This window comes from Aedes aegypti, chromosome 2 (assembly GCF_002204515.2).
Source record: "Aedes aegypti strain LVP_AGWG chromosome 2, AaegL5.0 Primary Assembly, whole genome shotgun sequence".
Taxonomy (NCBI): Eukaryota; Metazoa; Arthropoda; class Insecta; order Diptera; family Culicidae; genus Aedes; species Aedes aegypti.
In genome coordinates this window covers 458,992,761-459,008,492 of record NC_035108.1, presented here as the reverse complement: position 1 = coordinate 459,008,492, position 15,732 = coordinate 458,992,761, and the positions used below count along the sequence as shown (strand labels likewise).

At 38.8% G+C, this 15,732-nt stretch overlaps 1 protein-coding gene across 3 annotated transcripts in view; it reads right to left on the bottom strand.

The window, feature by feature from the left end:
* The window catches only part of LOC5565901 (synaptotagmin 1), an 81,935-nt gene that overhangs the window by 46,972 nt on the left and 19,231 nt on the right, over positions 1-15,732 (bottom strand). For 2 of the 3 annotated variants that reach the window (XM_021848132.1, XM_001650212.2), the window contains exons 3-4: positions 1,938-2,221; positions 1,522-1,620 (exon numbers count right to left, since the gene is read on the bottom strand). In XM_021848132.1, coding sequence (XP_021703824.1) covers positions 1,522-1,620; positions 1,938-2,221 — 383 coding nt within the window. The remainder of the gene's footprint in view (positions 1-1,521; positions 1,621-1,937; positions 2,222-15,732) is intronic. The other variant, XM_021848133.1, reaches the window with a different exon arrangement.

Sequence of the window (15,732 nt, the reverse complement as noted above, 5' to 3'; positions counted from 1 at the left end):
TCAAATCTGTATATCTAAATATGAAGGTAATTTTGGAATTTTAGGTCTTTAGTAAGGTTGTTTTGGAGGTGGGGCGATATCTGATACCACCTTATTTAGCTTTGAATTTGATCGCTAAGTGGCACTAGTGGGCATGAAACTTTTGTTTTACAGATTTCTCAGGAGTCTGATCACTTAGAAAGATGTCGTCTTCGGCAAAGTTGTTAAGTAGCTCAAACGCTATCATTAATTGAGCCAACAGATCTGAGCTTTACCACTAGGCGGCGTTGGGGAGCATGAAACTTTTGCAAAGATATCTCAAAAGCCTGACGACCACTTAGAAAGATACTCCGGGAAAGTTGATCAACAGCTCAAGAACTATCGTTATTTTAGCCAATTTTGAATTTTAATGCTCAAATAAGTAAAGGTAGCCATTGAGCTTGTTGGCGCAAGACTGATAGTTGGTAACCCTAGGGAGATGCGATAGTTGTTTTATCTTAAATAATACAAAAGAAAGTAAAAGTAGACTATCCGATGAGAAATTGCGCTCTAAACTATTGAATCTATCAGGTTTGAAACCAGTTAAATAAGCGTCAAACAGCACTGATAATTGTAAGTCATTATAATTGTTTTCTAAAATAAAATATGTATTCAATAAAGCTATTTTCAGTTCAAGCTGACCAACGGAAATATAGCCTTTCAATCTGCTCTGAAAAACAGAGCTACTGAACAGTTGTATCGAAGACGCCATCTTTCTAATTGGTCAGGCTCCTGAGATATTTGCAAAACCAAACTTTCACCACACTAGCGCCACCTGGTTAATTCCGAATCTGAATGATCATCGCATGTCAGCCCTTGATCTCCTTCGTGCGACGACCGAAAGGTTAAGTGCAGCTCGGCTAAACCAATATCTAGGTCAAATATGGCATTTGCTGTGTTTGGTTCCCTGTTTTCTTCTAGTACATGTGATGAATCATGAAGCAGTATATGTTGTAATATAATTCTGATCAAACATATTCCGGTTTCTGCCGAGTATGATGTTAATTATTCAAGTAAATTTTAAGACATTCCGTTGATAAAATTATTTGTTTAGCCGTGCTCAGTTTTCTCTGATTCAATTTAGAAAAAATAAACTGGGCGCTCAACTGAACCAATCCGTTCCATTTAATCAACGTCATCTTCAATATTCAATTACATAAACGAAATGTCTATAAGTTCACTGAAGATATAATAATCAGAATCACTCATATATCACATATTTGAATTTTGAATGTGAACTTTTTGATTATTTCATTTGTTTTTCAAATGGTGAGTGATCCAAGGCACAAGATGAGTTTTTATTTTGCAAAACATAGAAATATCCCTTGAAAATGACCCTAAACCTTAAAATAACTTTTCTTTTATTTCTATCTATGAAATATTTTCAAATTGAAGGAGAGGATGCTATTAAACCATATCTTTCGAATGGTAGGTGCAGAATTAGTGGTCTTACTTTTTCTTCAATCTTGGTACACACTTTGCACGATTGTGATTCGATCTTACCTTATATTGCAGTTTGCCTAGTTTCTGTTCACTTTGCTTGCTTTCTCCCTCGTCTTGCTCTTCTGCATTTTCAGTCAGTTCTTCCATGTCGGGTTGCACCTAAAAACGCGATTGGTTTTGGTGGGGTTTTCGCGCCGCGCAGAGAAAAAGCAAAGATGTAGTTAGAGTGCTCTCACAAGATCTCCCGCTCAGCGATGGAACAGGTGGGACATCTACTAACATCGATATAGAACAATACTCTAATAGTTATGATAAGTAGCATCTAGATTGGTTCAGCTTTAAAAGAGGGTTTACAACAAATACAACAGATTCTTTTTTTGTTTGTTTGCTTTTGTTTTCTGGTTAGTTTAGTGAACGCACATATTACAATGCACCTGTACACTGACACATTTAATGAATGAGATTCTACTGAATACCTTTTCTTTGTATGCTGAACCTAATAATTGTACCGATTTCAGATCGACTCCTTTCATGCCCTTCTTGCCATCTTTGGAGCGTCTCTTGCGGAAGCAGCGCCGGATGCAGAAGCCACAGATGCCGAGGATGATCAGGACGACCACGATTATGATGGACACTAGGCCCCACGTTGGGATGCCCATTTCGTGTGCTAGTGCCTCGGTGATTTCCGCCGCCTTCTCGCCAATCTTCTCCGCCTCGCCTTTCGTTGGCGACGCGGTGCTTCCAAGCTCGTCATTTTCGTCTGCAACAGAAATAGGAAACATACATTAGTATTGCATACCCATCACAAAACGAGGTTCTCAGACTTGATCTTTGATCAGCGAGCTTTACAAACATCACATTCACATAATTCAAACATGGGCGTAAGTAGCCTTCATACTTAGAAGGGGCTACGGCCCATTCACATTGGAAGTGGTAGATCGATAAGGATTTACATAATTTTCCAGTACTTGTTTCAATAATATGTATAGTTACAGTGGCGACCTTCATACATTGATAGGCTTAGTCGCGGTTTCGCCAAGGAGGTGGAAGGAGCACCCCTTGAAAACTCCATAGAATCATCTTAAATAACATGCAACCACCATGCTGAGGGTCGTGGGTTCGAATCCCGCTGGTCGAGGATCTTTTCGTAAAGGAAATTTTCTCGATTCCCAGGGCATAGAGTATCTTCGTACCTGCTTCACGATATACACATGCAAAAATGGTCAATCAGCAAAGAAAGCTCTCAGTTAATAACTGTGGAAGTGCCTATAAGAACACTAATCTGAGAAGCAGGCAGAAGCAGTTGGGACGTAACGTCAGAAAGAAGAAAAAGAAGATTCACCTTAATACGGCAATATAGCACAAACAATTAAGAATTTCTCAATGTAAACTTCAAACGAAATATTTTTTACACTAAAAGCACAACTTTTGAGAACATGTCGTGGCGATTTTTTCTATTTTTAACTTTTTTTGATCATAACACATAAACCGTTAATGTATTAGCATGACTGTCTTACGCATGAAAAAATTCCTCGCTCCTCGCCCGCAAAATGAGGATCAACGAATTTTACATTAAATATATACCTTTCAATGCTGTGAAAAATGATGACACATCTTCGGGCTTCATTTAGGACCCATCTACCTATAAATAAATGAAATCCGAATTTGGTACTATACTCGACTACAGTACACGACACTGAAGACGGCCTTACAGTTGAGGTTAAAATACGCGTATCTATCAAAAGATACAAACTCTAGTGGTATTTAATGGTACAGTACTAAATTCGGTTTTTCATCTACTTATAGGTATTCCACTTAAAAGCCTGAAGATTTATTATCATACTTTATATAAGTTAAAAAAGAAAATACCCTTATTTTATTATAATCCAATAAAAGCTATTATCCTATCAGTTAAAATAGAAAATAATTTTATTTTCTTATAATCTAATATAAACTCTTTCGCGAAAACTAGGGAAGGGACGAAGATTATTTCATCTACCTTGCTGGATGCCTACATCAAACTTTCAAAATTAAAGTTGACACATATATTGAGATGTTTAGTAATCCAATCCGCATGGTTATCAAATTAATTAATTAACTATGCATAGAAATATTTTAAAATTATTCATCTTCACCATTGTTTGATCGATTCCGATGTAATTTTCAGGAAAAAAAAACATAAATAAGTGTTATTGTTGATTCACAGATTCAACAATATTGTTATCTTTATTGATGAGAATTATAGCTCAGGTCATGGCTCACTATGGAAAACCTTCGACCAACGCTATAATAAAATGTTTCACTAGAGTATATAGATCTACGTGCATCTCCCTCCATTCCTTCAGCATGATGGAATATACTAATTTCCTTTAACCTTCCGCGGATGTTAAGAAAAACAACTTAATAAGATACTGGGGTCATTATGACCCAGAAATGTATACCCCTATAAATCAGCGAAATATCAACCGAATAATGAAATTTATGCCGCATTCGAAAGATATACTCCTCAAGATTCTGATCACTACCTGGAATACCGGTTCCGGATCCAGTGGCCACCGGGAATCGGCTACGAAGGGGACCATGTTGGCCACGTGGAATTTCAGTACACTCAGTCCAGAAATCTGCAGTCATCACCAAATTGTATAAGATGCAGGCCATATAGGAATGTACTGTCTTCAGCAAACTTACTTCGGGGACCAAGAACTTCCACATGGGATACAATTTAGTTCAGAAGTTGACCACCGCGTGGCGCTAGCATCGATACGAACTTCCGGTATGGGCTAATTATGCGATAACTCGAGATTGCGAGCACATAGAAGGATGCTGTTTTCGGCAAAGTTGCTCAGGAGGATAAGCACTTCCTCATGAGATACAATTTAGTTCAGAAGTCGACCGCTGCGTGGCGCTAGCTTCTATATAAACTTCCGGTAGGAGCTAATTATGCGATAACTCGAGATTGCGAACACATAGAAGGATGCTGTCTTCGGCAAAGTTGCTCAGGAGGATAAGCACTTCCTCATGAGATACAATTTAGTTCAGAACTTGACCACTGCGTGGCGCTAGTATCGATACGAACTTCCGGTAGAGGCTAATTATGCGATAACTCGAGATTGCGAACACATAGAAGGATGCTGTCTTCAGCAAACTTGTTCAGGAGGATAAGAACTTCTACATGAGATACAATTTAGTTCAGAACTCGACCGCTGCGTGGCGCTAGCGTCGATATGAACTTCCGGTAGAGGCTAATTATGCGATAACTCGAGATTGCGAACACATAGAAGGATGCTGTCTTCAGCAAACTTGTTCAGGAGGATAAGAACTTCTACATGAGATACAATTTAGTTTAGAACTCGACCCCCGCGTGGCGCTAGCGTCGATATGAACTTCCAGTAGAGGCTAATTATGCGATAACATGAGATTGCGAGCACATAGAAGGATGCAGTCTTGAGCAAAGTTGCTCATGAGGATAAGTACTTCCACATGAGATACAATTTAGTTTAGAACTCGACCACCGCGTGGCGCTAGCGTCGATATGGACTTCCGGTAGAGGCTGATTATGCGATAACTCGAGATTACAAGCACATAGAAGGATGCTGTCTTCGGCAAAGTTGCTCAGGAGGATAAGGACTTCCTTATGAGATACAATTTAGTTCAGAACTCGACCGCTGCGTGGCGCTAGCGTCGATATGAACTTCCGGTAGGAGCTAATTATGCGATAACTCGAGATTGCGAGCACATAGAAGGATGCTGTCTTCAGCAAAGTTGCTCAGAAGGATAAGGACTTCCTTATGAGATACAATTTAGTTCAGAACTCGACCGCTGCGTGGCGCTAGCGTCGATATGAACTTCCGGTAGGGGCTAATTATGCGATAACTCGAGATTGCGAGCACATAGAAGGATGCTGTCTTCGGCAAAGTTGCTCAGGAGGATAAGGACTTCCATATGAGATACAATTTAGTTCAGAACTCGACCGCTGCGTGGCGCTAGCGTCGATATGAACTTCCGGTAGGAGCTAATTATGCGATAACTCGAGATTGCGAGCACATAGAAGGATGCAGTCTTCAGCAAAGTTGCTCAGAAGGATAAGGACTTCCTTATGAGATACAATTTAGTTCAGAACTCGACCGCTGCGTGACGCACAGATATTGTCCGTGCATCAGAATTATAGTCCCTACTTCTTCAAACTAGAGAATCAAATGAAACAAATTGTTCAATTCGACTCCATTTTTTCTTGTCTCGATCATTGTCAGATCATTCTCGGCAACTGGGAAAACCGAGACTTGTCACTTTAAACAAGGTTTAAAATGTAATAAGGACTAATAAGTGTTCCTTTCATTACTCGAACATCCGGTTCTCTTCGTTTGAAGCAGTCAGGACTAGGGTTCACTGGTATATCTTTTCTCCATAACGCACCACGAAAATGTGACGTTCCCGCGTTATGGGTCATTTAGAAGGATGCTGTCTTCCACAAAGTTGCTCAGGAGGATAAGGACTTTCACATTGGTTACAATTTAGTTAAGAACTTGACTACCGCGTAGCGCTGGCGTCAGTATGAACTTCCGGTAAGGGCTAGTTATGTGATTACTGGAGATTGTGTGCATATAGAAGGATGCTGTCTTTGGCAAAGTTGCCCAAGAGGATATTTTTTTGTCTCTTATAATGAGATTTTTAACTCATAGCAAGTTTATCTTGAGACCAACGGCTTTGAGATCAAAAGTGACCATCAAGGGTATGTGATTTGATCCCAGGTCTTCAGCGTGAGATGTTTGTGAACCAACCACAATATTAGGGTCCGTCTCACAAAAGAATAAGGTATTCCACTTGGGCTACAGTTCAGTTTAGAATTCGACCACCCGGTGGATTTGACGTCGATTTGTATTTCCGATAGAGGTTAATTATTAGAGGGCGGTTTCACATTTTTTGAGCCCAAACACGACCCGTACCCGACTTACTTAATTTTTTTAAACCCGGACTCGACCCGTACTCAGACCTGATCCGAACCTGAAAAAAAAATCCACTGTTCAAATCCGAATCTGACTCGAAACCTAAACATTTTTTGTAAGAAAAGACCGAGTTTTAAAAATAGATAAATTCATCGTTTCTGATACATAAGGAAGCTTTCCGATTGTTACTCTTATCATAACTCTTACTAAATTCCACCTTAATTCTCATTTTTACAAGCCCGATTCCGACGTACTCGAAAAAAAAAATTCTAGCCTTCAAATCCGACCCGAACCATTCGAGTTTGGGTTTGAAAACCCGAGACCCTACTTATAGAAGGATGCTGTCTGGTAAAATTGTTCGAGAGAATAAGGAATTAGTCATGATCATACGTTTAAAATTTAACCAGCATTTGGTGCTGGCGTCTATATGTATTTCCAGAAGGAACTCTTTTTTGAAGGTTTTATCTTCGGCAAAGTTGTTCAGTTTTTTTTTAATTCTGCGTAGTAAATTCCTTGTGACGCTCGTCATTATATTGCTCTTATATGATATGAACTACACGATCCGACATGAAATATATATTACGATATAAACTACAGTTGACTCTCCATAATATATTCAAGGGACCATCGACTTATAGAATTATCAAATAATAGAATATACCGACACAAAATCGAAGGAACAAATTTCTGTATTTCCAATATTTTTATTATCATTTTTGCAAGAAAGCAATATTATTCTGTTGATATTTCTTTACAAACTATTATTTGAAAACATTTTTCGAAGTGCTCGAAAAATCACGTTATTTTTACTGACAATAGTTTTTATCATTTTCATGTAATTACAACTTGTAAGTATTTATTCACCTTCAAACAAAAATTAGATCACGTTTCCCCAAAACATAAAAAAAATAAAATAGATATCGAGTTATGGAGAGAAATTCACATCTCACGTAACATCAACTTGTGGAGATATCGAGTTACAGAAATATCGACTTATGGAGAGCACAATGTATGGAAATTTGAAGGAACTGGAAAATCCGTTTGACTTTATTAACGAGATTTTTAGCCCTGGGCTAGTTCATCTCGGGACCAACGGCTTTACTTCCCTTCCGAAGGAAGTCGTCACTATAACTTTTTACGTCATAAGTGACTATGTCGGGAATGGGATTCGATCCCAGGTCCTCGGCGTGAGAGGCGAGTGTTCTAACCACTACACCAGGTCCGTCCCCATGGAAAATCCGTCTAGTTATAGAGTATATCGGGTTATAGAATATCGAGTTGTGGAGAGTCGATTGTATATAATATAAAATGAGCTCTATGATATGATATGAACTATATTGTAGTCACTTCTAAAATTCCAACAAGAGTTCAGATACAGATAACGTCATGAAGTTGCAAAAAAAAAAATTACTTCTAGTTTTCTTTAGAAGTTGTTGCAGTATATGTGCACTTTAGTTTTTAATTGGAACCGGAGGAATATTATGACTTTATACCAGTATTTCCTTCTGGATTTCCTCCAAAAAGTTATCTGGATCTCAAGTCGTAGTTCACATCGGAGGTATTCAAAGGATTAAGTCCAGTAACCTTAAATGATTTGTATGATGGATTCAACAGTTATTTACCGAGAGCTTATCCGATGGAATACAAACCCATGCCCTTCTGTCCTCATCCTCTCGAAATATCTCCAGAGACTCCCTCAGATATTTCTCCAGGAAATCCTTCGAAGATTCCTCCAAGTATTTTACCAGAAAATAATCCAAGCTATTCTTTACCTTAAGCTCTACAATGATTTCCTCTGGGGTTCCCTAGGACTTTTGCCAGAGATTCTTTCAGGAGGAACTTTTGTTCGCCATGCATGGAATATCTTCCTCCAGGGAGTTGACATGGAATTTTTACAAGGATTCCTACAAGAAAAATATGTATAAGGATTTCTTTAGAGATTTTGCAAAGGTTTCCAGCAAAGGTTTTTTATTTATAAGATTTTGCAAAGGTTTTTTATTGGGATTCCTGAAGGAATTTTTCCAAGGATTCCTCCAGGATTCGTTTCAGGAATACTTCGAAATTTCTCCAGGGATTTTTTAAGTTATTTCTTCTGGTATTCCTCTATAAAATTTTCCACAGACTTTTGCAAGGATTCCTCCAGGAAAGTGTCTACAAGGATTCTTGCACAGATATCTTCAAGGCATTCTCCAGGAATTCCTCTTGGAGTAACACTTAAAACAATTTCTTCAAAGATTGCTAAAGATGTTTCTCTAGTGATATCTTCAGAATTTCTTCCGAGGATTCCTTCACCGATACATACAAAGATATCCCCAAGCAGTTCTCTCGAGATTCGTTCAGAAATTATTCCGGGATTCCTCCAGGGATGATTCTACGGGAAAATTCTACAAGGATTCCACAAGGAATTTCTGCAGGTGTTCTAAAACTCACGAAGTCCTCAAGGAAATTCCATGAAACGCCTCAAGAATTTCTCAAGATAATCTTCCAGGGATTCCCCAAGAATTTCTCCAGGGATTCGTACTGGGTCTCCAATAATACTCCATGGATTCCCCCAAGAGTTCTTCTTAAAATTTCTCTAGAGATTCTCCCATTAATTCCTGTTGAAACATTATCAGAACTTATGCTAAAATTTCTCCATGGTTTTCATTAAAAAAAATCTCTACATATCCTCTTATAAAATCTCCATAATTTTTTTTTGAAAATCTATTCATAGATTTCTTTAGATTTTTCTCCTTAGATTTTTCGAGAATTTTTCCATTTAAATATTCCTATAAGGATTCTTCCAGGGATTTATCCAACAAAAATCTACAAAGGTTTCTCCAGCAAAAAATCTACAGGGGTTTTTCCAGGGATTTCTCTAGCGATTCCACCAGCAAAATTTCTACATCGATTCTTCCTGGGATACCTCCAAGGATTCATCAGTGATTCCTCCAAAGATGTCTCCAAGAGTCCTTCATGAATGCTTAACAGTCACATTCGACAGTTTTGACAAATTGGAGTTAATACCATGGAGAGTCATCAAATGATAAATACTTTCGATCAACTTACTGAAATCTGTGGGATTGTTCTAGAAAATTCGAAAAAAATACCAAGTTGTTTTATCACATTGGTAATTATAACCGCATAACAGTAACATTGAGATTATAAATGAGCCTCGTAATGTAACAGCAATGAAATTTCTACCAGAATTATTTTCTGACTATTCACCTGGTATGCGATATGAGTTGTACAAAATATCAGCCTCAAATAAGCACTCTTGAGTTCCTGGTAATTTTTAGGAATTTTAGTTTCCTCCCATACTGCCATGAAATGTACACTTGGTATTCCATTTACTCAATGCCTACTTTTGTCGAATGTTACAAATATGCAGTTATGGGCAGTACATGAGTCTATCCAAAGACTCCTCCAGAGATTTCTCTATGCAAATCTTTATAGGAATTCCTGCAGAGATTTCTCCAGTTTTTTCTTCAGGAATTTCTCCAAGGATCGCTTCAGAAAAATCTCTACATGGTTTGCTGTAGATATCGTTTCAGGAATGAGCTGGTAGAGATTTGACTGTATATATAAATGAAATATGAGTTTCGTCTAAGCAGCCTTCATTATAAATAGAACGTTGAAAAAAATAAAGACTGCGTAACTGAAAAGCATATATGATTTTTCGGGGATTTTTGTAAGGAATTCCTCCAGAGCTTTCCTCGAGAATCTCTTCTTGGGCTCTTGCAAGAATTTCTCCAGCGATCCCTATAGGAACTCATTAAATAATTTCTTGTAAAATCCCCAATTGAATGGTAGAATCTCTGGAATAATTCGTTATAGAATTCCTGGCGCGATCCCTGGAGGAAATCTTAGGAATAAATCCTAGAAGAATCTTGAGAGGACTACCAGCGGAATGTCTGGAGAATTCACTGTGGAAATATTTTAAGTAATCCTTAGAGAAATCTCTGACATTCTGCAAAAATCTCTGTAGAGATCTTCTTGGAGGAATCCTTAGGGGAATCTCTTATTTTTATTAGAGGAATGTCAGGAGAAATCGCTTGAAGAATCTTTGGAAGAATCGCTGGAAAAGTGCTTGAAGTAATCTATGCAATAATTCCTGGAAAAGTTCCCTGAGGATGGATTAATTCCCGGAGATATCTATCAGGAGTGAATTCTTCAGAGTTTTTGCAATTCCATCACAGGTCTTTTTTTATTGAATTCTTCTACGATCTAAAAACTGTTTTCGGTATTTCTCAAGTTATTATTTTTGGATTTGACGGAATAACAGTCTGATTTTTTTTTTCTAAAGGATAATTTTGAATTTTTTCAAGAGGATTTTTTTAAAACACTTCAGAGTACTTTTTGATAATGCGTCCCAATGAAGCTATTTCTGGAATTCCTCCAGCTGTTCTTTCTAGTATTAGTCCATAAGATATTTCCAACATTCGTTCGAGTTAATGTATGAATTCCTCCACGGTCATTTATTCAATTGTTCCAGAAATCTACTGAAGGTCTTATCGAAGTTCTACATGAGTCTTATTTGATTCTTCTAATACTTTGTTATGGAATTCTACTAGAAATTTGAATTTTTGGGATTTTTTCATTGGTGTTTGCGAAATCGCTTAATTTTTTTTTACAAATATTCTTTCATGATAATCTGACGAAGTTTTTCTGAGTTCTTCCTGGCAATAATGTTTTAATACAAAACCTTTATGCAAATTCTTGTACGCAAGATTTGTTGAAATTTCTGCAGATGCTGATTCTAAAGAAATGTCCAGAAGTTAACGGAGAAGAATGTTTTATGTTGTCGTTACTATCCTGTTAATTATTTTTACTTACGCAAAACTAATTGATTCTGAATCAAATCAACTACTTCAGCACTAAATTTTACGTTAAATCAAATTCACACACTCAATATTTACATGAGTCAATGGGCCCTTCAATATCAACCCATGGAGGTTTCACTGTACTATAAACTTTTATTTATCTCAAAAATAATATTGATAATTATCACTATCCGAACACATTCACATCTTTATACTTCAAGTCATGCTCGCAAATCTACTTACTCTAACTTGCGAAGAATAGTGTAGGTGATAATCACAACTCCAGCAGAGGATTACGTTCAAATTAAAGTTTATGACGTGCACTTTTTTAAGTAGGGGTAAAAAAATGTAGGAAGTTTCTTATGAAATGTGCTCAAGAGTTCCTTTCGGAATTTTATCTCTTATTTCTTCTAGGCATACGCCCCAGAATTTTTTTTCAGGGACATCCTTATAAATTATCTCCTAGGAGAGACACCCCTAGTACTCCTCAAGGCGTAAGTTTTATTTATTTATTTATCCAATGATTTTAAAAATTTCTCCTTAAATTACTGTTTAGGTCATTTTGGAGTTTCTAACGAATTTCTTTCAGCAATTTGTTTATTTGTTTTCATTTAAAATTAGCCACGTGGTGGTCGAGTTCTAAATCAAATTGTTTCTTTTGTGGAAGTCCTCATCCTTCTGAGCAACTTTGCCGACGACAGCATCCTCTGTGTGCTCGTAATCTCATGTTATCGCATTATTAGCCCTACCGAAAGTCCATATCGACGCTAGCGCCACGCGGTGGTCGAGTTCTGAACTAAATTGTATCTTATGTGGAAGTCCTTATCCTCCTGAGCAACTTTGCCGAAGACAGTATCTTTCTATGTGTTCGCATTCTTGTATTATCGCACAATTAGCCCCTACCGGAAGTTCATATCGACGCTAGCGCCACGGTCGAGTTCTGAACTAAATTGTATTGGAAGTTCTTATCCTCCTGAGCAACTTTGCTGAAGACAGCATCCTTCTATGTGTTCGCAATCTCGAGTTATCGCATAATTAGCCTCTACCAGAAGTTCGTATCGACGCTAGCGCCACGCGGTTGTCAAGTTCTGAACTAAATTGTATCTCATGAGGAAGTGCTTATCCTCCTGAGCAACTTATGCTCCTGAGCAACTTTGCCGAAGACTGCATCTTTCTATTGTTCGCATTCTTGTATTATCGCATAATTAGCCTCTGCCGGAAGTTCATATCGACGCTAGCGCCACGCAGCGGTCGAGTTCTGAACTAAATTGTATCTCATGTGGAAGTCCTTATCCTCCTGAGCAACTTTGCCGAAAACAGCATCCTTCTATGTGCTCGCAATCTCGAGTTATCGCATAATTAGCTCCTACCGGAAGTTTATATAGAAGCTAGCGCCACGCAGCGGTCGACTTCTAATCTAATCTAATCTAATCTAAGCGCTTGCACAGCCAATATTGAAAAGCATCCTGGAAATATCTTAATTAATTAAGGTATTTTCTTGTCAGTATTAACATTTGCAGAATATCGGCGAAAGGATACAAATATTAAAATGGCCAGGCCCACTGTGCAGACTTTGGGGTTGAAGGCAATTGAAAAATCATGACGATTAGGTTATTCACGCATGAATAAACTGATAGGCAATGATTTTTCAATTCAAGGAAGAAGAAACGGGGACAACCGTACCAACCGTTTCAATTCAGGGTTATAGGTCAAATCGTTGGGAGTGGCGTTGCTAAGAAAGTTAATGCACACTCCATTGTTGTTTTCCTGGGATGGGACATAGGCATTTCTACCTCATGTCCTGCCTCTAGAGCCTTGGATTAAGCGCCTGGGCTCGCTCTCTGAAACGAGATGAAGATTTATTTTGCCCCTTACGCGCTAAATAGGAACCCGCAATACATCCCATGAATTATTGATGTGTGCAATTTGACCAAAAATTCTTGAGTATTCAAAACGATCTCACCAGATTTCAGTTGTGTACCAACGTTTGTTGTTTTCATGTATACTTCTCAATCGTGCAACTCGCCAATGCTTGCATGTTGAGTTTTGACAATCAACGGTAGCTTTTCGGTGGTCAGCAAAGACAGCATTCTGCGTTTCTGGTAGCCTTGGGCTATTGGTGCATTGTCCCGTCATATATGTATGTATCCGGACGCCAAAACCGACACTGATTTGCACTGCTTGTTCACCAGCCAAAAGTCGGACTCACAAATTAACGGAAGTTTTTGGAGCAGCTGAGCAGCAACATTGCTTGAAAAATCTTCTCAATAAGAACACTACTACCACTATTAATGAATATAAAATAACTGTAAATTCTTGAATTTCTTGTCAAACCACTATTGAAAGGGAACAAAACGTTTGAAAATTTCATTTTTTTTATACTCCAGGAGTAAAAACTTGACAGACGTATGGAAAACGCGACCGTTTCCTAGCGCCACGCAGCGGTCGACTTCTGAACTAAATTGTATTTCATGTAGAAGTTCTTATTCTCCTGAAGACAGCATCCTTCTATGTGTTCGCAATCTCGAGTTATCGCATAATTAGCCTCTACCGGAAGTTCGTATCGATGCTAGCGCCACGCGGTGGTCAAGTTCTGAACTAAATTGTATCTCATGAGGAAGTGCTTATCCTCCTGAGCAACTTTGCTGAAGACAGCATCCTTCTATGTGTTCGCAATCTCGAGTTATCGCATAAATAGCCCCTACCGGAAGTTCGTATCGACGCTAGCGCCACGCGGTGGTCGAGTTCCGAACTAAATTGTATCTTATGTGGAAGTCCTTATCCTCCTGAGCAACTTTGCCGAAGACAACATCCTACTATGTGCTCGCAATCTCGAGTTATCGCATAATTAGCCTCTGCCGGAAGTTCATATCGACGCTAGCGCCACGCAGCGGTCGAGTTCTGAACTAAATTGTATCTCATGTGGAAGTCCTTATCCTCCTGAGCAACTTTGCCGAAAACAGCATCCTTCTATGTGCTCGCAATCTCGAGTTATCGCATAATTAGCTCCTACCGGAAGTTTATATAGACGCTAGCGCCACGCAGCGGTCGACTTTTGAACTAAATTGTATTTCATGTAGAAGTTCTTATCCTCCTGAGCAACTTTGCTGAAGACAGCATACTTCTATGTGTTCGCAATCTCGAGTTATCGCATAATTATCCTCTACCAGAAGTTCATATCGACGCTAGCGCCACGCGGTGGTCAAGTTCTGAACTAAATTGTATCTCATGAGGAAGTGCTTATCCTCCTGAGCAACTTTGCCGAAGACAGCATCCTTCTATGTGTTCGCAATCTCGAGTTATCGCATAAATAGCCTCTGCCCGAAGTTCATATCGACGCTAGCGCCACGCAGCGGTCGAGTTCTGAACTAAATTGTATCTCATGTAGAAGTTCTTATCCTCCTGAACAAGTTTGCTGAAGACAGCATCCTTCTATGTGTTCGCAATCTCGAGTTATCGCATAATTAGCCTCTACCGGAAGTTCGTATCGATACTAGCGCCACGCAGTGGTCAAGTTCTGAACTAAATTGTATCTCATGAGGAAGTGCTTATCCTCCTGAGCAACTTTGCCGAAGACAGCATCCTTCTATGTGTTCGCAATCTCGAGTTATCGCATAATTAGCTCCTACCGGAAGTTTATATAGAAGCTAGCGCCACGCAGCGGTCGACTTCTGAACTAAATTGTATCTCATGAGGAAGTGCTTATCCTCCTGAGCAACTTTGCCGAAAACAGCATCCTTCTATGTGCTCGCAATCTCGAGTTATCGCATAATTAGCCCATACCGGAAGTTCGTATCGATGCTAGCGCCACGCGGTGGTCAACTTCTGAACTAAATTGTATCCCATGTGGAAGTTCTTGGTCCCCGAAGTAAGTTTGCTGAAGACAGTACATTCCTATATGGCCTGCATCTTATACAATTTGGTGATGACTGCAGATTTCTGGACTGAGTGTACTGAAATTCCACGTGGCCAACATGGTCCCCTTCGTAGCCGATTCCCGGTGGCCACTGGATCCGGAACCGGTATTCCAGGTAGTGATCAGAATCTTGAGGAGTATATCTTTCGAATGCGGCATAAATTTCATTATTCGGTTGATATTTCGCTGATTTATAGGGGTATACATTTCTGGGTCATAATGACCCCAGTATCTTATTAAGTTGTTTTTTTGTGGCGCCATCTTAGAATCACCTTAAGAAAAAAATTTATTGGTCTTGCGCTTCGTTTCCACAAAATATTAAAAGTCAGGGAATTTCAGAAAGATCCGTTTGATAACAACAGAGATATTGCAAGTTGAAATTCGATTTTGGGTCATTATGACCCCAGTATCTAACTAAGGTTAAAATTCATTGTCCGTCATCAAAATTCAGCCCAAACATATGAACACAATTCCTTTTGACCGTACAATAATGGCATTTGCTCACAGTGCAGCGAAAACAACACAATCAAAGGAACCGTATTTTTACGTCGAGCATCGCGCACACGTTGATGGGCACAAGCTTTTTTCTTCTCAGCACGACGGATTGAAC